Genomic DNA, 25,934 nt, shown 5'->3' with positions numbered 1-25,934 from the left:
CAGGCCCATTACTTGTTCCAGTGAGGTAAGTGAGGTACAGGCCTGTGGGAGGCTTTGAGGTGTGTAGTTTTTTTGTTTGTTTGTTCGAGATGGAGTCTCACTCAGTCACCCAGGCCGGAGTGCAGTGCTGCAATCTCGGCTCACTGCAACCTCTGCCTCCAGGTTTCAAGTAATTCTCCTGCCTCAGCCTCCCAAATAGCTGGATTACAGGCGCCGGCCACTACGCCAGCTAATTTTTGTATTTTTTTAGTAGAGACGAGGTTTCACCATGTTTGCCAGGCTGGTCGCAAACTCCTGATCTCAGGTGATCTGCCTGCCTTGGCCTCCCAAAGCGCTGGGATTACAGGCGTGAGCCACTGCGTCCAGCTGAGGGGTGCAGATTTGCAAAAACCTAAATCCTACCTTGGCTGAGTAAGCCAGAGCAGCTCCTCAACTTTCCGGGCCTCTGTTTGTCTGCACATAAACTGGCGTCAGGCGGAGGCTGGCAGAGGCTACGGCTGGCCCACAACGGACAGGAAAGATCACGGTGGTTAACCCGCCACCCTTACCACTGACCACTCGACTCCCAGTCCTTTCCACAATTTGCCTTTTCATTCTCTGAGCAATGTATGTGTCAGACACCATTAGTGTCCCCATTTTGCAGAGGAGGAAACTGAGGTGCAGAGAGGTTAAGTGACCTGTCCAGTGCCACTCTGCTGGCAGGTGGCACCAGTGAGACTTGAACCAGGCCCTCTGGCACTGGCATCCTGCACTTGGCCTGTCAGCCCTGGTGACTCTCCCCCAGCATCTGGCTCACGGTGGACACTCCTTACACTGCTGGTTCTAGGGCATGGAGGTGGAATTTCCCGTCTCCATTCTGCCCACGTTGCGAGACTGACCATCTGTTCATTGGCTGGAAGGCTGGAAACAGGGGGTTTCCTCTCTGGGCAATGTACAGGCTGGACTGACTCTGAGGTTTGACTAAGGAAGCGTTTAATGTCCTCCAGAGACCCAGAGACTATACTGCCTATAACAGAGGTGACAGGGGCAAGACGGCCAACCCAAGACACCAAACACACAGAGCAGGGAAGGGCTCAGAGCCTGCTACCAAGGCATGGACACGCTGACCAACAGATAAGCCCACGTGGACCACCGCGAGGCCAGCATCTCCGGAGGAACCCGGGCTATGGACAGCCCATCCTCCTTGGGACACAGAACTGAAGCGCTGGCCATGGGTTGAGACAGTAGCAGATTGATCCCCTCGCCCCCCGCCTGGATGGGCTCAGAACTCAAAGGACAAAGAGCAACGGTTCCCTCGGGGACGGGCCAGGCCCAAGGGGCAGCAGAGGGCACATGGTCAGCCGGACCGCGAAAGATCCCAGGCCCTTGGGACCACCCGGGGTGCTTCTCAGGGGCCACGTCACGCTGTGCTGGGCACTCCCATCACCCCTGTCTCCCAGGTGAGGACCCTGAGGCTCTGGGAGAGAGAGGATTTCACCTGAAGCCACACAGCAGGTGAGCGCTGGGGCGGGGGCTATTGGAGTTTACAGGGAGAAGAGCCTGTCTACAAGCTGGAGAGAGGCCTCGGAAAGAGCCAGCCCTGCTGATACCTCGATCTCAGACTCCCACCTCCAGGACTGTGAGGAAATACATTTCTGTGGTTTCAGTCCCCCAGTCTGTGCAACTCTGTTATGGCAGGCCTACCAGACGAATACAACATCCATGTCAGGAAATCCACCGTCACCCAGACCTCAGTTTCCCCATCTGTGCCTGGTGTGAATTCTGGGTCTCTTTCAGCAGTCTTTTGGTACATGGCAGGCCAGGGGAGAGGTGGGCACGGGGTGGGGAGGGGGCGGGAGGAGGGGGCGCCAGGGGCCCTTCAGTCACCAGCCCAGACCCCAGCCTCGCTCCCCAAGCCGGCCCTCTGGTCTAGGGAGAGAGAATATTAGGAGAGCTCCTTGCTCTTTTGTAAAGCTGGCTTTTTTTGGCGCACAACGGAGGCTTCATTTATCAGCCCAGCAGGGGAGTTAACGAGAGGCCCCAGCGTCAATTACAGCCGCCCCCAGCCCAGCCCGGCTGGGCACAGAGAATCCACAGGAAAAATAATAACGCGCACGGAGTCTTGAGATGAATCATCGCGGAGGAAGCAGCTGTGTTGATGAAATTTTAAAGCCAACATGAGAAAGAAAATACGAACAGCAATACAGTAATTGAGTCTGTGAACATGCTGGCACATTTTTAATTAAAGCTATTTTGGAGTTAAATAGAGGCCATGGGTGGGGGGGAGGTGGGACCGTGGGGAGTGGGAATCCGGGGAGGCTCCCTATCCTCCCATCCAAACCCCAAAGCCACGTCACCTTATGATATTCCAGAGAAGAGCACGCCTCTGCCCTGCTTTTCACCAACAGGAAGAGTCCCTGCTTTGCAAAGAGATGGGGGTTTCTGTACAACTTGATTTCCCTGACAAGATTTAAATGCCAGAATCACAGAATCTCACGAGCCAGAGTCCGTGAGGCTTAGGACAGCATCTCATTCAAGGCTGCGATCTCTTTCTTCAAGATTCCCGGCTAGGCGCGGTGGCTCACGCCTGTAATCCCAGCACTTTAGGAGGTCGAGGCGGGCGAATCACGAGGTCAGGAGATCGAGACCATCCTGGCCAACATGGTGAAACCCCGTCTCTACTAAAAATACAAAAAATTAGCTGGGCATGATGGTGGGCACCTGTTGTCCCAGCTACCAGGAGGCTGAGCCAGGAGAATGGCGTGAACCCGGCAGGTGGAGCTTGCGGTGAGCCGAGATTGCACCACTGCACTCCAGCCTGGGCGACAGAGCGAGACTCCGTCTCAAAAAAAAAAAAAAAAAAAAAAGATTTCCAAACATGGTCACCCAGCCATCTCTTGGTGACCTCCAAAGATGGTAACCTCACTACCTGCTGAAGCCCTCTCTTGGTTAACTGGGCCTTCCTTATTGTGAGCAAGAAAAGCCTCCCCTCTTGGCCATGGAGACTGGACAGGGATCAGCCACAGGATCCCCAAGGCACATCTACCCAGTTCAACCATGCTGAGCACTGGAGACACAGATGTGGCCACTCAGGCCCTGCAGCCCTGTCCTGGAAAAGATGACAGTCCCACAGGGGTGGGGACCAGGATCCACAAGGATAGGTCATGACACCCTATCAGCAAAGGTGGGCAGCCCAGGGACCGAGAGAGCTCAGGGCAAGCACCAGGCCTCCTATGGGTAGTCAGGGAGGGCTGCAGACAGGAGGCCAGGAGAACAGAGACTAAGTAAACCCTATCTTCCTGGTGCCTCCCTGAGAACGGGGCCACCACTGTCCTCGCGGGCAGGGCCCTGCCATAAGCTCTCTTCACCTCCGCTATCCTCCAGGGGCCTCTCTGTGCATGTGGGTCCTGCAGGCTGGACAAGGTGGTGGTCAAGCAGGAACAAGGGTGAGACTGGCCTGCCAGCTCCCTGAGGGCAGGCCTTTGCCTGGCCAGCCCTGCATCCCCAGGGCCACGTACATAGTAGGTGGTCAGTTACACACTGAGTGAATGAGTGCCCACTTCTCAGTCGAGCAGAGACCTGGGAGAGAAAGTGGCCTAAGGATCCCCATAAAGCTGGTGCCACTGAAGCTGCCCCAGGAATCCAAAGGCAGGCTTGGGACCCACTGCTGCCCCTCCCTCACCCTGCCTCTCTGTCTCTCTCTCCTGCATGGCTCAGCACAGCAGTGCCCTCCTCCGTGGCCAGCAGGAACCCTGCCCATGATCCCAGCTCCTCTAGTTCCTCCTTTTTTCTTTTTTGAGGTGGAGTCTCACTGTTTCCCAGGCTGGAGTGCAATGGCGCAATCTCGGCTCACTGCAACCTCCGCCTCCCCGGTTCAAGCGATTCTCCTGCCTCAGCCTCCCAAGTAACTGGGATTACAGGCATGTGACACCATGCAAGGCTAATTTTTGTATTTTTAGTAGAGACGGGGTTTCACTCTGTTGCCCAGGCTGGTCTCAAATTTCTGACCTCAAGCGATCTGCCCACCTCAACCTCCTAAAGTGCTGGCTTTACAGGTGTGAGCCACCACACCCAGCCGTGGCTCCCCTGGTTCTGCTGATGCCATGGGCTCTGGGGATGCCACCAGCTCCTGGAGCCTCAGTTATGAGGTTCAGGGGCCTCCACTGCAGCATGGGGACAGGGTGAGGAAACCATGCAAGCACCAGGGGCCAAGGCCCCAGCAGCATACATCTGCCCTCTTTCAGGGTGCTGGGTATGGCCCTGACACCACTTGCTGGGAGCCCCGGGGCAAGACCTTTGCCTGCTGCAGAGTCCATGCTGAGAAAGCAGCTAGGGATGGGCCCTGGGTGCCCTCCTGCCACACCACACAGAGATACAAGCTCCTTCAGCCACCACTCCAGCAGCATGGCTTGACCGGGCATCATTTGGGGAGAAAGCAAATTTCTGCTAAGGAAACGAAACATTTTGCTCCCTTTTCGCACTGATGATCTCTGAGTTCCGCACCCTGGTTGTATGTAACAACAAGCAGACAACAGCAGGTTTCTGCCCCTAAATTCCAGTCCAACTGCCTGCAGCCAGCAAGCCTGCGTCCAGGCAAGCGCCAGCAGCTCCCCAGTTATCAGGATCTGATGTTGGTGCCCTGCAGGCCTGGCCCACAGATGAGGATGTGAACAGAGCCCTGCTGCTACCCCCAGGGAGCAGGTGGCAGCAGGCCTGGGGAGGGAGAGACCCCTGGGCAGAGCCAGCCACTCCATCCTTGGGGCTCAAGGCTGAAGCTGCCATCCACCTCCACCTGTGCACAAGTGGGTGCAGGGCAGGCAGACACAACTTATGGTGGAGGGCCCCCTGTGAGACCAGGAGCACCCCAGGAAGGAAGGCAGAAAGAAGGGCTGCTCCTCCACAGCCCACTTGGGTTCAGGTTTTCTGCAAGTACACGGTCAGGAACTGGGGTGTATTTTTCCAGTGGGACACCATGGCCTGCAGGGGCCAAGGGGTCAGGCACACTCCTGTCCTTGTGGAAACAGGACCATGAGCTGCTCTCTGGTTAGACTGCGGAACACACTTCTCATAGAAATAACACTGCAGGGCCGGGCGTAGTGGTTCACGCCTGTAATCCCAGCACTTTGGGAGGCCGAGGCGGGAGGATCACCTGAGGTCGGGAGTTCGAGACCAGCCTGACCAACATGGTGAAACCCCTGTCTCTACTAAAAATACAAAATTAGCTGGGCATGGTGGCGCATGCCTGTAATCCCAGCTACTCGGGAGGCTGAGGCAGGAGAATCACTTGAACCTGAGAGACAGAGGTTGCGGTGAGCTGAGATCACACCATTGTACTCCAGCCTGAGCAACAAGAGCGAAATTCTGTCTCAAAAAAAAAAAAAAGAAAGAAAAAGAAAGAAAGAAAGAACACTGCAAACAGCATCCCAAATTCAGAGCTGGAGCTTCCAACCCACTTCTCCACAGGAACAATGAGACAAAGAAACTCCAGATCAGGGCAGATGCGTGAGGTCACTGACCCGGGGGCCTGAGCTTCAGCCACCAGAGCATGGTCCTGGCCCTCACTCTGCAGAGCAGTAGCCCCCTGCCACCACCCAGAGGCAGGACTCCCTCTCCTACACACTGCATGGGGACTTTCTCCAAAGCAAAGGTCCCTGAGCCACGACCTTCTCCTGGTGTCACTTCTGCCTGCAGCGCCCACACACCCTCCTTAGCAACCACAATGGCCCCACCAGGCCTGCAATGGAAGGCTTGCGTCTAGGGAGCCCTGCTCCACAGACAGGTGCGACCCCAGCCCCTTCTGCCCTCACCAGCCCTGGGAAGCCAGCCCGGCCTGTGGCCAAAACCCTTCGCCACAGGGCACCTGACAGCAAGGCATGAAATTACAAAAGCCAGCCTTGCCATTCAGAGCTTGGCTATGCACTTGCACGTGTATGTTGGGGTAGGGGGCGGGTGGGAGCGGGGTGGAGGAGAGTTCGCAAGAGGCCAAATGGGGAACATGTACCCTGCTAAGTCCCACCAGGCCCTGGGAACCTACCCCACGGCCCACGCAGTGGGGGCCTGAGGGGATGACCTCAGTGGGAGCTATGCTCCCTGCAGGGCCCGTGAGCCTCCCAGCAGCTGCCCAGTGGGCAGAGAGGGTGCCATGGAATTCCTGAGCTGGGCACTGGGCACCAAGCCTGGCTGGTCACCTAGCAACAGGGCCAGGCAGCTGAGCCATCCCTGTGGTTGGTTCCCAGAGAAACGCTTTGGGTATCCCAGGCTGACCGCTCATGGCCCAGTGGGAAGAGCAGGAAGAGGGAGACTGGGATGAAGCCAGGGATGCGCAGGAGGGCTTGGAGGCTGGGGGAGTGAGCAGCTTGAGGGGCCGCCAAGCCAGCTCACCCCCAACACCCAATCGAGACTGTCCACAGCCTCCTCTCGGCAGCCCCCATGCCTGCCCCACCTGCAGCAGGGAAAGCCCTTGTCCTGGCAGTCACACGTCCCCTCCAAGCTCCAGCCACACTCAAGAGGCACAGACCCTCATCCAACCCCACCTACCCCCTGCAGCCGACCCCTCCCACACTGTGCCACTGCTGCCCAGCTCTGCACAGGGTAGCAGCCTCATCTGTCTGTGGGTGAGGCCGGGCCCAGGAGGGAGGAGGGGACCCCAGCCCAGGGAGGAAGCGGCCAGTAAGTCCAGCATGGCAGAGGCGGGGAGGCTTCCATGTAAGTCTGCCCCATCTCCTGCCTGGATCTGCCCATCTGCCAGAGGAGTGAAGCAGCCCATGTCTTCACCAACTGGGTGTTGTCCACCCTCTCAGGCCTTGGGCCAGCCCCGAGGAGCTCGCATACCGGGCAGTCAGCATGGAGGGCTGGGCGGAGGGAAGCCCAGAGGCGTGGGAGCCAGGGTTAGGTCCCTGGCCCCACTTTCCAGGAGGTGACGGGTGGCAGTGGGAGCAGGTCGGGGGAGGGCATGGGTCCCAAGGGGAAGGGTGCCCTGGGTGAGCTGGAGGGGTGGGCGCTGGGTCGCAGTCCTCAAGGCAGCGCCACCCACAGCCGGCCTACCTGTGCGAGGAGCTTGTCACCCTCCAGCAGCCTCACTTTGCTCTCCAGTTGCCTGATGTAGGTGGATGAGGGATCTGGAAGGACACAAGAGGAAGGGGGACATTAGCCTCCAGCAGACTCCGTCCCCAGTGCAACCACAATGGCCCCACGAGGCCTGCAATGGAAGGCTTGCGTCTAGGGAGCCCTGCTCCACAGACAGGTGCGACCCCAGCCCCTCCTGCCCTCACCAGCCCTGGGAAGCCAGCATGGCCTGTGGCCAAAGCCCTTCGCCACAGGGCACCTGACAGCAAGGCATGAAATTACAAAAGCCAACTGGCCTCACACCTGGCATGGAAGGTTTGGGTCTGAGGAGTCCCACCCCACAGCCAGGTGAGACCCTAGCACCCCCTGCCCTCATCCGCCCCTCCGGAAACAGCATGGCCTGTGGCCAAAGCCTTCCCGCCATAGAGCACCTGACACCAAGGCATGACACACAGAGGCCAGCCTTGCAGGACCCACCCGCCGCCCTCACTGTGGGCCTCTGAGCTGTTGTCAGGACCTTCAGGACCTGTGGAAAGGTGAGGGGCGGGTGGCCTCGCCAGCCTGCGCTGGAGCAATTCTTTCAGCTTCCAAGATGCTGCAGGCTCAAACGGAGCTCTCCTAAACACAGCCAGGTCACAGCCCACCCCAGGGTTGGGGTCCGGGGAGCCCCCTCCCCTACACAGTGGGGAAACAGCCTCCTGAACTTGCCAAGTCAGCATCTGGGATCCTTCACCTCATCACCCAGGAACTTCTCACAGGAGACGCGTGCCTGCAGCATATGCTGCAGGTGAGCAGCCACCTTCCCTATACGACAGTCAGGAACCCCGTGGAACCCCCCGGTCACGTGTCCTCAGTTTCTGACCTCAGGCTAAGGGAGCCCAATCTGTGCAGACCACTGGTGCAGGTGAAATTCACCCACCCTCACCACTGACCCTGCCTTCCAGTCACGTCACGAAAACACAAAAATATCCCATCCCCACCCCCACACCCAACCATCCCACACCCCTGGTCCTGCCTCCCCCCAGGCTGGGAGTCAGCTCAGCCCCCAGGATGCCCAGAGCAAACCCTCAGGGCAGAGGGCTGGGGGAAGGGAGGAGAGGCAGGAACGGGACGGAGGTAGAACACCGGCCGGGTCACCCAGCGACAGCAGGTTTGGAAAAGAGGCAAGGGGGTGGCAAGGCTGTCCCAAGCACTCCTGTGGGCCACGAAGCCACCTGGTAAGGGATGGGCTATTAACACCTCTCCCCGGAGATCACCTGGCCCAGATAGATGCCAGCCCAGATGCCATCCACCCCGACGGCTGTCCACCCACCGGCCCACCCGACAGCAGGACGCAGGGTCTTCCCAGGTTCATGCCGCTGACCCTCGACTGCAGAAGCAGAGACATCAACCCCTTTGACCGCACACAGCCAGCTGTCTAGTCCCCATCACCACCTCAGGGCTGGGGATGGACTCTACAGGCTGTTAACATGCCTGGGGGTGCCGGGGCTTGGGTGCAGCTGGGGACAAGCCAGGACCGCCATGCCAACCACACCACCAATGAAGCATCTGTCCACCCCCAGCACGCCAATAACAGGATGCCTGGGAGCCCCCTACTCAGCCCTGGACCAGGCCCAGGGCCCAGCAGAGCCACTGGCCCAGCCACAGGCAGGAGCAGGTACTGGAGCCCCGCCCGGACACACCCACTGCTGGGGAACACTGCAAACCAGCCTCCCCTCCTCCTGCAGCCCAGTCACCTCCCAGGAATGTGGGGCCTTCTAGAGAGGAGAGAAGGGCGGCTCCCCATCCAGGCCCAGCCTCCCCGCCCTGCCAGGCAGGCCACCCCTGCCCTCAGGATGACCTCAGGCCCTCACACCTCACCAGCCCTGATCCCTCCCTCCCTGGCCTCAGTTTACTCATCACCCTGTCAATCCTGAAAAGCAGCTCCCATGCACACCCCAAGCAAAGAGGTGTGATGGCAAGAGGCCTCAGCATTCAGGCTGTGCTGCGTCCCTCTGAGCACGGAAAGATGGGGTGCAGCCTAGGCTCCCCAAACCTTCATGTCCTATACCCCACTAACAGGAGGGCTCCCTGGAACACAGTCCCGGGAAGCAGTGACCAAGTAAACTGCAGAGACCCTTCCAGCTCCCTCACTCTGACAGAGCTAGGACAAGAACGCTCCAATGACTACAGACCCACGTGTGGTCTCCTTCTGGGTGCAGTCGGGTGGGGGGAGCCCACTGTCCCATATGGGACACGTGGTGCCCCCTGCATCTGGTGCCTTGCAAAGGACAAGCAGCCACCATCCTCATTTTCCAGGTGCAGAGGCCACGAGGAACAAAGTGTTCCCACCACCAGCAGGTGAGCCTTCCAGCCCCTCTCCTCACCACCCAGGCCCACCCCACAGGTCAGTCTTTGGGACCCAGTGTTTCTGGCCGCCTTGGGCAGAGCTGACAGCCTCAGCCTTGGAAAGAAGCTGGCAGAGACTCAGAAAGAAGACGCCATTCCCAGTCACACCGCTCTCCCGAAGGCTCTCTGCAGTGCAATCCTCAGCACAGCCACAGGGCCCCTGCTCACCACAGCACCCCATGGGACAGTGCTCCTGGGGGCAGCCCTGAGCCAGAGGGAGGACCCAGCCACTGTGTGTGACCAACAGCCCAAGACGGGCACTAACTTGTCCTCTGCCCTTCACTGCCACAGAACCATTCAGGAGGTGGGTGCAATTTCAGCCTGCCTCCCGCTGCTGGTTCCCACAGGGTGAGCAAGGAGCTAGCTCCCAGCACTTCCCTCTCGGTGAGCCCACAATCGGAGGAGGGGTGGGCTGAAATCCGAGTCCGCAGCTGCCCCGTCAGCCTCAGCACCCTCACTGGGTGCCCCTGCTCCAGTCTGAGCAGTCAGCCCCCTCAGATACAACTGGGGTTTCACACCCACCTCCCAGGAAGGGTTAAAGACAGTGATCAGGCTGGCAGGTGGCATCAGGAGAAGGGACACAGACAGGCCATCCCACAGGTCACCAACAACGCCCTGCCTGCCCATAGCCAGCACCTCACCTCAGGGCCCACAGGCCACCGTCCCCCACATTGGGCCACCTGTAGGCACAGACAGGTGGCCACACGCCCATGGCCCCAGACCAAGGGGCTGCCCCTGACAAACCCATCTGTTCAGGTTTCCCCCAAACCCCAGGCAGCTATGCAGAACAACATACACTGCAGACCGCCGGGCTTTGTTGGGTTTTTCTTTTAAATTTCAAAATAACAATATAACAGTCTTAAAACAGATTTTAGACCATCCAGTAATTCCAATGGAATCTATCCTAAAGAATTAATTCCAGGCTGGGTGTGGTGGCTCATGCCTGTAATCCCAGCACTTTGGGAGGCCGAGGCAGGTGGATCACCTGAGGTCAGGAGTTCAAGACCAGCTTGACCAACATGGTGAAACCCCCATCTCTAATAAAAATATAAAATTGGCTGGGCATGACAGCAGGCGCCTGTAATCCCAGCTACTCAGGAGGCTGAGGCAGGAGAATCACTTGAACCCGGGAGGCAGAGGTTGCAGTGAGCTGAGATCGCACAACTGCACTCCAGCCTGGGTGACAGAGCGAGACTCCATCTCAAAAAAAAATTAATTCTAATTATGAAGAAAGCAGACTGTTAGAGTGGCCAAAACTGGAAATAACTATTTGTCCAACAACAGCTGAGGGTTCTACCCTGTCATCATTACAATGATGTTTAGAAAGAGTTTGTCTCCTAAACAATATGGAAAAACACTTAAAATGCCAGTGGAAAGAACTGGACACAAAATGACATGCACAACGGCTGCGACGTTTAAAAATATCCACGCATTGACGTGAGTTCAGGAAGGAAGTCCACAGAAATCCTGACTGTGCGGCTGCTCAGTTGAGGGAACCAGTGGGTTTTTATTTATTCACATCGTTTATTGTTAATTTTCAAATAATCGACTTCTAATCTAGTTCTGAAATCCTTCTTTCAGAAAAAAAGAATGGCCAGGTGCGGTGGCTCATGCCTGTAATCCCAGCACTTTGGGAGGCCAAGGCGGGCAGATCACCTGAGGTCAGGAGTTCAAAACCAGCCTGGCCAACATGGTGAAATCCCGTCTCTACTAAAAATATAAAAATTATCTGAGAATGGTGGTGGGCACCTGTAATGTCAGCTACTCGGAGGTTGAAGCAGGAGAATTGCTTGAACCCAGGAAGCAGAGGTTGCAGTGAGCCGACTGCGCCACTGTACTCCAGATGGGCGACAGAGCGAGACTCTGTCTTTAAAAAAAACAACAAAAAGGAGAACAGATTAAACTCTTGCACCTCCACATTACATGCATGGCCACCCACTGAAGCACCTGACATTTTAAACCCAGCACCCTGACCCTCTCCCACACTCAGCTCCCTGGAAGAGCTCTCCAGGCTGCCAGGAGCCAGTGAGCCAGGCATCAGTCACCCTTGGGTCAGGAGTAGGCACTCTGCAGACAGGAAGAACAAGAGTGATCCGGGCACTCCCAGTGGGGGCTGGAGAGCAGAAGACCCCGGGAAGGGCCGGCTCCTGCGGAGGACTATCCTTCCCGGCAGCCTCAAAACTCGTGATCCCACTGCGTGCCAAGCCCCAGCCTCTTGGAGATGAGCATGTAATTAAATTAATCCCAGGGTTTACAGTAATGAGCGCTGGAGCCACAGGGGAGGGGACATCACTTCGCAGCTTGGCTGCCTGAGGGCAAAATGAGGGAGGTGACCCTGGGCTGGCCTGGCCAAGGGGTCCCCTTGGGTGCTCCCCTAACCCCTCTGGGGGCCATTGGACCAATTCTGGGGGATTCCCTATCCAGCTGCCAACCGGGGAGGAGGGTGTCTCTCTACAATGTTCTTGTGTCCAGGAGCCAGACCTGAGCCCTCCTCACCCCGCCCTCTTCCTGGATCCCTTGCTCCCATGAGGAGGAGGTCGGGGGAAGCTATGCAGCACGGTAGGCGGGAGTCACACAGCCTGCAGGTCTGCCAAGCCCTCCCCACTGGCGCTGTGCTGGCTCCATCCCAGGCACCCTGCGCTGGGTCCTGCCACTAGGACCAGGGCTCACTGGCCTTCTGGAAAGCTGTGAAGCAGGGGCTGCGTGGTATTGCCCCTCCTGGCCTGGTTTTCCCTCTGGCAAGATGATGTCACCTCCACCTCCCCTCCAGACGTTGCTGTGTCCAGACAGTAAGAACTGGGGGGCCAGAAGCCACGTCCCATCATCACCTCTGTGACCTTCCTTCCCTAGCTCAGCACTTGGCACAGTCAGCCCCCAGAAAAATGTCTGCAGCCCCAATAGGAACTCATCCCTGGAGGGACCTGTTCTCAGCTACCTCCCTGGCTCCGTCCCACCAGCTCCCACCAGCAGGAGTAGCTGTGATGAGCTCCTCAGGAGTGCTCAGCCATGCATGTGACACAGCACCCCACACCCCAAGCTGGGGAACCCCAGACAAGGAGCTGCTGAGGCTACAGGGGGCACAGCATCCGGGGCTCTGGGCACACGCTCCTTGCATCTGACTCTGCGGTGCCTGACGCTCCTGTCTCACGCACGCCTCCCCATGATCTTATATCTCAGGGTGGGTGCAGACTCAGAGAGGAGGAATCAACTTCACATGGGTTATGTGGGAGGCAACCCCAGGAAGCCCAGGTAGAGGGGTAGAGAAGGGAGGCAGGGAAGGGAAGGAGCCAGTGGAAGGGGCGTCCACCCTGCTGGTGAGCTCTAGGACTCAGTCACCCCACCTGTCCAATGGCTCACCGGAAGTATTAATGTCCCAGCACTGCCCAAGAGGAGAGTGGAGAGGAAGGGCTCCCTGGCAGAGCTGCAGGTGCCAGCAGGCAATACAGCCGTGGGCTCAGAAGCAGTTAGTGCCTAGGGATCGGGGCTGGGCGTCAACAGTGTCTGCGACCACTCAGGAGAAAATATGGTTTATCCTCTCTCCATAGAAGGTGGAGGCTGGGAGCAAGGGAGCTGCAGTGACACACAGGGACACATGGTGACACCTGGTGATACACAGAGCCCGACTCTCTAGCTGCTGCACACCCTTCCCAGGTCTGCCTCCCAGCCCCTCCCCCTGCGCAAGGCCCTACAGCATGGCTTCCCAGCCCTGGTCAATTTCTGCAAGGTCTGGGGCCAGGCAGGGTTATGGCAGGTCATTAGCAGGAGACCTGGCCATTCCAAGCCGCGGGCCTCCATCAGGGCTCATGCCCAGCAACTCCATGGGCCCTGTGCAAGAGCGCTGATACCACTGTTCAGCGCAGCAGGTTGGCTGATTAAATCCCCTTCTCCTTCCACTTCAAGAGGGCTCAGCTGCAGGCTCAGGGCTGGTGGCTCCATGGGGTGGAAGGGCCTCATTAAACCAACACATACCTCCCACAAAGTGCAGAAACAAGGTGCAAAGGTGCACCAAGTAACACAAGGCAGGGCCAGGGAGAACCAGGCTCCAGGCTCTTAAGCCAGTGCTCTTGGTACCACCAGCTATGGGGAGCTCCAAGCACCAGGAACACAGAGACGCAGATTCCAGAAAAACCCGTCCATAACCACATTCATCTACCAAACAGCAATCGTGTGCCTTATACATATTAGTCCTCAACATTCCTCAGGGTGAGGCAGGTGACCAGGCCCCCAGTGTACAGATGAAGAAACTGAGGGTCAAGGAGGCAAAGTGGCAGCCACAGACCCAGGGAGTGGTGGCCTGGAGGCTCCGGGAAGCAGCCGGCCTCCTCTTCCCAGGCAGTCCTCCCCCAACTCTGGCTCAGCACCACCCATCCTGGGCTGGAGGCAACAGAAGGGCCACACTGGCCACACATCCTGCAGTGCCCCGTCCTAGCCAGCAGGCACTAGCCCTTGGCCGCTGCTTTCATCACGAGGTAGCCACTGCCCGCATGTCAGGCCCAGTGGGTCCTGCAGCTGCATGTTCCTGGCTGCCCTACACCTCCAATGCATGAGCACCTCCGGGTTTCCCCCAGCAAGGCCTGGGGCGCTCTGCTTGTATGGGTTCACCAAAGCGCCCTGTGAGCTGGGCCAGCAGCGCCTGGGGATGGCCCCATCTTCTCCAGGGACTTGGGAGATAGCCTACTCCCTGGATCCCGGCATTCCAAAGGGTCACCAAAGGACTGAAATTCCTTTTTTTTTTTTTTTTTTTTTTGAGACGGAGTCTCGCTCTGTCACCCAGGCCGGAGTGCGGTGGCGCAATCTCCACTCACTGCAAGCTCCGCCTCCCGGGTTCACGCCATTCTCCTGCCTCAGCCTCCCGTGTGGCTGGGACTACAGGCGCCCGCCACTGCGCCCGGTTAATTTTTGTATTTTTAGTAGAGACGGGGTTTCACCGCGTTAGTCAGGATGGTCTCGATCTCCTGACCTCGTGATCCGCCCATCTCGGCCTCCCAAAGTGCTGGGATTACAGGCGTGAGCCACCGCGCCCGGCCCAAAGGACTGAAATTCTTGTAGAGCAGAGAGAATCCTCTAATCTGAGACCCAAAAGGAGAGTTATCGATTTCATCACAGTCCAGGCTACCAGTGGGGTGCTGAGTTCCCCATAACAGGGGGAGAGAAAGCAGCGGCTGAACAGTCTTGGTTCAGGCAGGAGCCTCTGGAACAACGAAGGTTCCCGGTGTGGCACAGGAAGCTGCTTACCTACCCCAGTTCCAGAAGAGCCAACTCTGCTCCCCCAATCTCTGCAGGCCCCTGCCAGGCAGAACCCCGTCTTACAAAGGAAAAAAAGGAATGCTCAGCGTAGATGAGTCTGCCCCGGGTCACAAAGCCAGCCACCCACAGGACCAGTGGAGGGTGGGGGTGGGGGTGGGGGCGGGGGCAGTACATTATTGGTCAAAGGCACATCCCTTCCTGTGAGGGACCCTTGGCCTCATGAAGGAGCTGCAAGAATAACCATGTCTACTGCAAAGCAAAGAGTGGAGTAAGGAGGCGCAGCCCAGGAGAGAGGGGCAGAGAAAAGGAGTGTGCTGACCAGGGGAAATCCGGGCCTCCTTCCTGAAGGAGGTGACACTCGAGCTGAGCACTGAAGAGCAAGCAGGACTCTGACAGACAGATTGTGAGGATGGGGAGACAAAAGGCACATAAGAGCTGAGGGCACACCCTGAACAAAGGCAGGAAGGTGGATCCACAACAGGTCCAGGTACGCCTGTGCTGTGCCCCTTAGCATCGATGGCCATGCCAATCCCAGCTGACATCAGCTCCTGGAAGGCATCACAGCTCTCGGAGGGGCAGGCTGAATGTGAAACGGGTATTATTTATGGATGAAGGCAAGAGGGCTGAGGAGGGCATTGGGTTCCTGTGAGGACAGCTTTTGGTGGTGGCTGCGTGGAGCCAGGCAGGCCTCAGTGCCCACAGCCCACAAATGGGCATGCTGGGTGTTGCAGGCTGAGGCAGCTGGCTGCAAGCTCAGCAATGCCTTCCAGTGCCCTGGGCATGGGAAAGAGTTCTCCCATCCACTTGGGGCATAGAGAAGAGAAGCATCTTTTCCCATTCGCACACACACATTTTGCGGAGTGCTCACCATATGCCAGCACACACTGAGCACAGCCCATCACACCAGGCTGATGAGGGACATCCTGTCACTGCTACCACTGTGTTATTGACAAGGTGCCTGAGACACAGCGATGTCAGGCAAGGCCAAGGTCACCCAGTGGGAACCTTGCAGGGCTGGGATTTGAACCTGGGTCTGTCTACAGCCAAGGCTCTCTCCATCTAACTCGCAGCTTCCACACCAACCCTGGGGTTCTGGCGCAGTGACCCTGGGCCTCTCATGACGTCATCACTATGGTTATCAGGAATGCTCATTCTAAGCTTTGCCTGGCAAGGAGGCACAGCAACTTTTACCTACTCCCCCAGCAAAGAGATCGAGGTTCCAAGGGGCTCCATAACCACCCAGTCACAGAACTCATAAAAACAGGGCTAAAATTTGAAGGGTGTGTGTGTGTGTGTGTGTGTGTGTGTGTGTGTGTGTGTGTGTTCCCAGGGCTCTTCCAGACAACCCACTGAGGCAGGGGATGGGGCTTGGGAAACAGCCTGACTCCCCTCCTCTCCCAGAGCAGAAATTCCCTTCGTGACGCAAGGCAACTTTCAGGGCCCAGGCTCCAGGGAGCATCACTCTGAACTGCATTATTCTTGCCCCATCTCTCCTCCGGGACCTCGCCTCCAAGGGCACCAGATAAGCGCCCAGTCCCAGATGTGAAAAGACTTGATGTTAGTGAGGTTTTCAGTCTGAGCCAAAGACCCCACAGCCTCTGAGCCTCGCCAGGTCACACGTGGCCTGCAGGCTGGCACCAGCTTCTCCTGAGATCCACCTCCATGCCCGGAGATGTGGAATCATGGGAACCTGAAGTCCCACCTCGCGGATGCATGCAAAAACGGAGCTGCCACGACCGGAGCTCCACACCCTCCACCTCACACTCCCACAGCCGGATTAGAAATCAAACATCCCAAGGACACACTTCCCAGTACCTACAGGGGAAGAAAAGTAGCTAGAGAAGAGGAAAACAAATGGCTGCCCTAATGAGAATGAAATCTCCTCGTGCTGGCCGGTCAGCCTTCCCCAATGAGCGCACGCCCGTCCTCTCAGTGCCATCTGTCCCCCTCTTGGGCCACTCTGCTGTGGGCTGGGGACTCCCACACATCGGCTGCCTGCCTCTCCCCAGCTTCAGGGGCCCCTGGGCACCCAGCATTTAATTCCAGGAAAAGCCATGAGGCTTCCCAAGTCACTGAAATCTGGAAGGAGCAGCTGAATGGAAAGCCCCGCTCCAGCTCAGTTCATCTAGAATGTGCCCTACTTTGGATCTGCCTGGGAACCACCAGTGTTCTCAAACCAAAACTCAAACTCATTTCTCCATCCGCTGCTTTGGAAGCCTGACAAGCCAAATGAAAACTGTGGAATTGCTTCACATATGGGGACAAGGGGAAAAGAACTCCTTCCCTGTGCCTTCAAGGCCTGCATACATTGGAAATTGACCTGTGTGTGTGCAGCAGATAGTGAAGGTGTCGGCACTGTTAATGCCCATCACACTCCCCCACCAACCCCAACTTCACTGCTAAAGTTGGGAATCAGTGACAGATCCAGACTGTGTGCAGATGTCAGCTAGTCCTGCCTGGGAGCGACATCTCACCAGACAGCGGTCACATCATATTCAGCTTGCGGCTCCCAGCATCAGGCTGAAAGGTACACCCTCCTGGCTCCTTGGGGAGCTTTTAAAATCTGATCTCTTCCCCTGAGACTAACTGAATTGGACTCTCTAGGGGAGGGACGTGGGCATCAGTTTGCATTTTAAACGCCCTGCGGGTGATTCTAACACTCAGTTCTGTGGTCACTGTTCCAGTTGTCCAGCTCCCAGCCCCCATCTCCGACGGACCCTGCACCCTCCTGCCCCTGACTATTAATTAGTGGCTGAACTCTGAAGCAAATGCAACAAAAGCTAGAGGGATTATGATGCAACTAATCGCGCAGGACTGAAGTCTGCATGGGGGGAGAAAAAACAACCCTTATCGAGCCCTAGAATGCAGATGCCAAGCCCCCTGGTTGCATAAAGGGGAGACTTTTGCTGGTTTCAGGAGAAAGTGCATGGGCGTTGCTTTCATCACTAGATGTCATCCAAATCTCTACCAAGTGCCAGGCTCTGTGGGAAGCGCTGGGGGGCCAGGATGATGCCCTCCCCCCACAGCTCTGCCCCGGAGACTGCTTTACAACAGAGTTGGTAAGAACAATGAGGAGGCGTGGGAGAGGTGGGAGGTGCAGCAGGTGGAGGCGGCTCAGGAAACAGAAATCCAGGCATGGCTGGGTCATCACAGCCAGCACTGGGAAAGCGGCTCAGGGAAGGCACTTGATTTGCGGTGAGCGGTGAGCGGTGAGCGGCAGCGGTGGGAATCCGAGGCCCTGCAGCAAGAGAAGGAGGGGGCTCTGGGCGGTTCCATCTGGCAGCAGCAGCACATCTGGACTGCGTTTCACTGAGGCAATGAAAACAAGAATAAATCCTCACCAGCCAGGTGGCAGGATTCCTAGAGCCATGGGAGTTCAGAGAAGACAGCTCTATGCACACCAGACTCTATAGAAAAGATAACACAGCCACGTGGAAGGGCAAGGTGAAGCCCAGAAGAGACCCACACGCCTGGTGTGTGGCCAGGTGCCCGCGGGGACAGAACAGAGTGCTTCATGAACAGGGACGCAGCAGCAACAAGCTGTCCGCCCAGAAAACAGTAAAACTCCATCTCAGCCTCATACCATATACAGAAAAAGTTCCAGGAAGGTCAGAGAGTTCTATGTGAAAAAATTATTTTGACCAGGCACAGTGGCTCACGCCTGTAATCCCAGCACTTTGGGAGGCCAATATGGAAGGATCGCTGGAGCCCAGGAGCTAGAGACCAGCCTGAGCAACATAGCAAGACTCCATTGTGGTTTGTTTTTTTTTTTTTTGAGACGGAGTCTCGCTCTGTCGCCCAGGCTGGAGTGCAGTGGCACAATCTCGGCTCACTGCAAGCTCTGCCTCCCGGGTTCACGCCATTCTCCTGCCTCAGCCTCCCGAGCAGCTGGGACTACAGGCGCCCGCCACCTCACCCAGCTAATTTTGTGTATTTTTAGTAGAGACGGGGTTTCACCAAGTTAGCCAGGATGGTCTCGATCTCCTAACCTTGTGATCTGCCCACCTCAGCTTCCCAAAGTGCTGGGATTACAGGCGTGAGCCACCGCACCAGGCCGATTTGGTTTTTTTTAACTTTAAACTTTTTTTTCTGAGATCAGGCATGGTGGTACATGCTTGTAGGCCCAACCCCTCAGGAGGCTGAGATGGGAAGATCACTTGAAGCTAGGAGTTCAAAGCTGCAGTGTGCTATGATCACACCTGTGAATAGCCACTGCACCTCAGCCTGGGCAACATAGCAAACTCCCATCTCTAAAAATAATTAAATAATACAAATAAAAAAACTTGGGCTCTTCTTACACTACAGGAAAGAAGTGAGACACCAAAGATCACATACTGTATGTTTCCATTTATACAAAATGTCCAGAATAGGTAGATTCATAGAGACAAAGTAGATGAGTAGTTTCCAAGGGCTGGTGCAGGCAAGGAGGGGACGGGGGTGACTGTCAATGGAAACGGGGTTCCTTTCTGGGATGACTAAAATGATCCGGAATTAGATGGTGGTGATGAGCGTGCATCTCTGCAACTATACTGAAAACCACTGGATTGGCTGGATGCAGTGGCTAACGCCTGTAATCCCAGCACTTTGAGAGGCTGAGGCGGGTGGATCACCTGAGGTCAGGAGTTCGAGACTAGCCTGGCCAACATGGCAAAACCCCGTCTCTACTGAAAATACAAAAATTAGCTGGGTGTTGTGGCAGGCACCTGTAGTTCCAGCTACTTGGGAGGCTGAGGCAGGAAAATTGCTTGACCTCAGTAGGTGGAGGCTGTAGTGAGCCGAGATCACGCCACTGTACTCCAGCCTAGGCAACAGAGTGAGACTCTGTCCCAAAGGAAAAAAAAAAAAAAGAAAACCATGGGATTGCATACTTTCATATATATTTGTGTGTATATGTGTGTATATATATACACACACACATACACACACACATACATATACACACACACATACATATACACACACACATACATATACACACACATATATACACATACATATACATATAGCATACTTTTAGTTTGTGAATTCTATCTCCATAAAGCTGTCATTTTAAAACAGAGAAAACATTTTAAAGAAATAAAAATAAAAACTTGAGCTTTCAGGTAGAAAACGATTTCTTAATCAAGGAACAGAAAGAACAAACCATAAAGGGAACGACCGTGAAACCCGACTATATGAGGATTACAAACACTGCCAGAGAGCAGCTAGGTGAGCAGAGTTGGACGACAAGCTGCCACCCGGGAGGAGCCATGTGTAAGTCCCCTCCCAGACAAAGGATCATACGCAGAATCCCTAACATCATTAAGGAAATACATGAGAAGGGGCGGAGGTATAGGAAGAGGAAAGCCACAAAAGACGAAACCTGCGTAGCCAACAAGTACGTGAGGAGACTCCCAGTCGCAAGTGTCATTAGGGAAACAGCAATTCCGACGAGACGCCACTGGATTGGCGGAGAGTAAAAAGTGGTCATGGGGCCGGGCACGGTGGCTCAAGCCTGTAATCCCAGCACTTTGGGAGGCCGAGACGGGCGGATCACAAGGTCAGGAGATCGAGACCATCCTGGCTAACACGGCGAAACCCCGTCTCTACTAAAAACACAAAAAATTAGCCGGGCGAGGTGGCGGCGCCTGTGGTCCCAGCTACTCGGGAGGCTGAGGCAGGAGAATGGCGGGAACCCGGGAGGCGGAGCTTGCAGTGAGCTGAGATCTGGCCACTGCACTCCAGCCTGGGCGACAGAGCAAGACTCCATCTCAAAAAAAAAAAAAAAAAAAAAAAGTGGTCATGCTGTGTGACAGTGCACACGTGAGAACGGGCCGCAGAGGGGATGCTGATGATCGGTGCCGTGGATCAGAGAACAGCCTGGCGCGGTTTCCTGCAGCCTGAAGATGCTCACACCCTTGACAAAGTCCAGCACAAGCGCCCAACGAGACAGGCGCAAGACCAGGTCTGCCAACACCAGCTGTACTAGTGAAAACTGTAAACCACCTAAACGTCCTCCCCAGGAGACCAAATTGTGGTTTAACCCAACAAAGAAATACTGTATGGAGATAAAAGTGAACAAACAAGAGCCAGGCAGAGGGGCACACTCCTGTAGTCCCAGCCACTCGGGAGGCCAAGGCGGGAGGCGTGCTGGAGTCCAGGAGTGTGAGTCCAGCCTGGGCAATCTAAAAAAGACCATCTCTAAAAAATAAAAGCAAAAAACCCAAAACAAAACAAACAAACAGAAAAAAAGCAAACCAAAACAAAAAATATGAACCAAATAGAGTCACACATATCCATAGGAATACATCTCAAAAACACGATGAGGATGGGGGCAAGCCACTGAGGAACACACACGCGATACCATTTCTATAAAGTCTGAAAACCTGCAAAGCATCCTCACGTTGTTAGAGGCTGCCCAGGCAGGAGAAATTTTTAAAAACTGCACGAGAATGCTGAGCTCCGATTCCGGGCCGCAGCTCTCTCTGGGAAAAGTGGGGGAGGGAGGAGGATGACACACAGGGTGCCTCCGCTCCACCTGCCAAGCTTGATTTCTTAAAAGGCTAAGATCTGAAGCTAAAATGCTTTATTGCTGACAATGTGATAAAGGCGGGCTGTGGAGTAATCGCTGTCTCATTATTCTCCAAGCTTATTGCTTTTTATCTATTTCTTAATAAGAAGCAAGTTAAAGGAAGAAAGTCTGGGCAGCAACACAGCCATTCTAGAAAAGATGCTGGAAACTCCTGATGTTGTACCCCTTCCTCCCTGGGTCCCCATTCCGGGGCTGCATATGGAAACCCCACAAACTTCCCCACAGTGACCTCCTTGGGTGCCACCCACTCCCAGTGGGAGTAGCCCCACCGCAGCAGTGGAGAGCCCTGGGGAGACGAGGGGTTCACAGGCATCCAGCCGGAAGGCAGGAAGTTGCCTGGCAGTAGGAAGCCCCCCACCAGCACACAGCGGACAGAGCAGGCCCCCTCTTTGCCCCAACCTGCTCTGTGACCTTGGACAAGCCCCTTCCCTTTCCCAGGCCCCGGAGAAATGAGGGCAGGAGGCCCAGATAACTCAGAGGACTCAGAAGGCAGGACAGGAACGTGACTGCGTCTCCTGCAAGACAGTGTCCCTGAAATTAGGCAGAGCGGTGTGGACCCGCCCGGTTAGAAGCGAGATAAGGCTCAGTTTGAGGACAGCAAATTGGGCTTCCCGCGTTTCACATAAAACTAACAGCAGGGTGATTGTTGACCGAAATTATCATCAACAAGCCCGGCTTAATAGTGCCATCTTCCCAGGGGTCCTGGGGAGGACACATTCTCCCAGCCGTGGAGAAGGACCAGCTCCTTTCATGCGCAGGGCATGTTGCAAGAGGAGATAATTGGTGCCTAGCAATGCAAACAACACAAGCTGTGTGCCCGTGAGGGCTGCTGCGATTTCTGTTCAGAAGAGGCAGTGGAGTGTGGGGGAAGAAACTGGGTCAGGAGTCCCAGCCCTGGCAGTGCCCTCCATGACACACTGGGCCTCAGTTTCCCCAAATGACAACACAAGGGCCTTGTTCTGGATAAAGTTCTCAGCCTGGGCTTGTGAACCGTAATCAGCAGAATGACAACCCCTCAAAGATGCCCCCACCCTAATCCCCAGGATCTCTGAATGCTATCTGGCCTGGCAAAAGGAACTCTGCAGATGAGATCAAGGTCATGGAACTCGAAATGAGGAGATTAGTCTGGATTATGCAGGCAAGCCCAGTCTAACTGCATGAATGTTTAAAAACAGAGAGCCTTTCCCCGCTGAGCTCAGAGGGAGAGGTGACCACGGTGGGGTGGCCAGTGTAATACTGTTGGCTGTGAAGATGGGGAAGGGGAGAAGCTGGAGAGACAGGGAAGCGGGCTCTCCCCTCTGGCCGCTGGAAGGGAACGCAGCCCTGCTGATGCCTTGATTTTGGCACTCTGATCTCCAGAACTGTAAGAGAATAAATCTGTGTTGTTTAAGCCACCAAGGCTGTAGTCATGTGTGACAGCAGCCATAGGAAACCAACACAAGAACTGAAAGTCATGGCTGTGTGGCTTCAGGTTGCTTGCTTAGCCACTCTGAGCCTCGGTTTCACTTACAAATGAGATAAAAACCCAACCTTGGGAGGCTTCAGTGGAGACTAGGAGAAGACCAGCTCTGAAAGCCCTGGCGCAGGACCTGAACTTAGCAGATGCTTCACAAAAACTGCCCTGTTCCCTAACTGCTCACACCCTAACTGTCCGACCTTGATGGAAACAAAGGGCAAGCTGAGACCTGCACGCTGCCCTCTGAGCCGAGATACCAGCACCAGCTGACCGTGGGGACAGCAGTACCATAACAGGCCTGGGGTGCCCAGGCCACACTCCTCCTCCAATGCACGACTGCTCACCTGGGCCCAGCTCGACCAAGCTGCTGGCACCAGCCTCCATCACCAATCCAGCAAAGGCTAGCACATTACTGCCAACATTACCCAGTGTGGGCATGCACACTGCAAGGTGATTCGAAGCCAATGTGGTATCATCCATCCAGCATGTAAGCTCTTCTCTATTCTAAAGCTGAGGTTTTGTAGAGCATAAAGTACTGGAACCACTAGCTGGATGTGACATAATGACAAACCAAGGTTAATTCCATATGCGGCAGAAGAGATGCCCTCCCAGCCCTAACGGAGTCCTGGGGTGGGGGAAGGGTCACAGTGTGCACGGAGCACTGGGGCTAGACAGACACTAGAGACTGACCACCAAGTTCATACCACCGGTATGCGCATCCTGCCAGAGGCCACATGGGATTGGAGGCAGTGGGGGGAAGGTCAGATGAATTGGCTGGCCATATAAGTGAACTGAGAAAGAATGATGGACATGAGGAGGAATGGAGGAGGAAGGGTGGAGGGATGGTGGAATCGCGACGGCGGATAAAAGTAAGTGATGCTATGGCGGATCGCAAAGTATAAGATGCTAAACGGCGTGATATGATGGTGAAAGAGTATGGGCGATGGCGGCGATTATGATAAAAGAAAGATCGGCGATATGAACGCGATATGGAAGATATGAGGGCGATGGTGGCGTTATAAGAGACGACAGGACAGTTATGATGATAAGAGCGCAACGGCGATATATGAACGCATATGGCGATATGACAAACGGTTATGGACAAAAGAGTGGCGCGATAGTGATGGATATGGCGCAGGCGAGTGGTGGTAATATAGTGGCGTTATGGCGGCGCGATGACAAGATAAAAGAGTATGATGATATGAGCGTTATGGCGATAAAGAGGTATTCATATGGCGATATGGGCAGGCAGAGTGAGCAGGTGGGTGTGCAGGTGGGTGTGCAGGTGGGTGAGCAGGTGAGTGCAGGTGGTGTGCAGGTGGGTGTGCAGGTGGGTGTGCAGATGGGTGAGCAGGTGAGTGAACAAGCGAGTAAGCACGCAGCAGGCAGGTGAGTGCAGGCTGATACTGGAGTCCCCCAGTTAGGTTCAGCCTCCCACTCCCCAACAAGCCCCCTCCCTAGGTCAGAGCCTCTAGGGAACAGGGCTCAAGAGACAGCCCAAGCCAAAAACTAGCAGACAGGTGGGACCAGCAACAGCAGCCGGGTCCCAGAAGAAGAAAGGAAAGCAGAGGAAAAATGAATTCCAGGCCCCGGGCCTATGGAGCAGTGAGGACCTGAGGCTAAGAGGAGGCCAAGGAGGATGGCCTTGGTCCCAGACCACCCAGAGGTCTCATCTGAAAGCCTCAAGGGTGGCACTAACCTTGAACCTGGGGGTTCAGGTGGGAGGCTCAGGAGGGAGTGGAGGAGGTGAAGCTCCTTCCACACCTGGCTAGCCTGTCCCCCAAAACGACCCATGGTTGATCAGGCTGTGAGCCCCCTCTAGCTGCCCCTACACCACTGGGAAGGAGGTAGGCAGGACCTGGGCCACACTGCTAGGGGTGCTGCAATCCTGCCCTATGGCCCAAGCATTCTGGGGAGGCTCACACACCTGCCCTCCACAGGGCTCTGTGGGGGCCTTCATGAGACTGACCCGAGCAAGGCAGGACCAGTCCCTTGCAGGGAGGGGGAGGAGCAGCCCTGAGCTCCGCGGTGCTCCAGAGAGAGCCTGGGCAGAGTCATCAGGTCTGGGCTGGCTGTGTGTTGGGCAGGAGTGTCTCTGCCCAAGCCTCAGTGCCCCTTCAGTCCAATGGGACCAGGTCAGGCTCTCCAGACCTCCTAAAGGGAAAGCCAGGCACCCTGACAGCCCCTTCTGGAGAGGGGCCCAGCCAACTGAAGGTGCTGGCACTGATAGAGCTGTTGGTGTCTGAGGTGCGGGAGGCGTTGCCAAGCCAACCTCCACCCAGGCCCTCCCCGTCCTGTCACCACTTCACGTGCTCAGCTGCCAATGACCCACAGGCCAGGCTGCCTTTCACCCAGGAAATGCAGCTGGAATCATTGCCCTTTGGACCCAAGGTTCTCCCCGCAAGGGGGCCACAAGCTTCCGGGGCTCAAGGGTCACCTGCTCACCTTGGGCAAGGCTTGGAAATCCCGGTGCTTCCTGCATGGCTCTTGGCACCATGACATCACTGGGTGACCCAAAATAGGACTGACGGACCAGGAGCTCATTGTCCTGCTGGCCAGGGACTTGGTTACCCCAGGCCACTGGGGATGGTCCTCAATGGGAGAAGGACCCTAGGCTTCCTCTGGCAGTGCTGGATAGAAGGGAGGAGAGGCCTGGGGTCAGCTGGGCCTCTCTGTAATCACAGAAACACTGGTCTCACATTACAGCTGTGTGACCTCGCGCCAGTGACTAACCGTCTCTGAGCCTCTCATGTTCTCCTCTGTAAATGGGAAGGATGAGGCCCCCTCACCGGGCCGCTAAGAGGATGCTGGAAGGATTCCAGAACACCCAGGCCAGATCCCTGCAGCTCAGGACATGGGGAAAGGAATGCCACAATCTTCTCGCAGGCCCTTCCAAAGTCTTCACAAGCACAAACTCCAGGTTCAAATCCCACATGGGCCACTAATTCCCTGTGTGTTCTGTTTGTTTGTTTGTTTGTTTGTTTTTGAGCTGGAGTCTTGCTTTGTCGCCCAGGCTGGAGTATAATGGTGCAATCTCAGCTCACTGCAACCTCCACCTCCCAGGTTCAAGCGATTCTTCTGCCTCAGCCTCCCGAGTAATTAGGACTACAGGCGCGTGCCACCATGCTCGGCTACTTTTTGTATTTTTAGTAGAGACGGGGTTTCACCATATTGGCCAGGCTGGTCTCGAACTCCTGACCTCGTGATTCGCCCGCCTCGGCCTCCCAA

General features: G+C 55.9%; 1 protein-coding gene across 1 annotated transcript in view; it reads right to left on the bottom strand.

Moving 5' to 3' along the window:
- The window catches only part of CCDC85C (coiled-coil domain containing 85C), a 91,044-nt gene that overhangs the window by 14,225 nt on the left and 50,885 nt on the right, over positions 1-25,934 (bottom strand). The window contains 1 exon segment of the mRNA XM_021941552.2: positions 7,024-7,097. Within this exon segment, the coding sequence (XP_021797244.2) occupies positions 7,024-7,097 (74 nt within the window).

Source organism: Papio anubis, chromosome 7 (assembly GCF_008728515.1).
Source record: "Papio anubis isolate 15944 chromosome 7, Panubis1.0, whole genome shotgun sequence".
NCBI lineage: Eukaryota > Metazoa > Chordata > Mammalia > Primates > Cercopithecidae > Papio > Papio anubis.
This window is presented reverse-complemented; position numbering and strand designations above follow the sequence as displayed.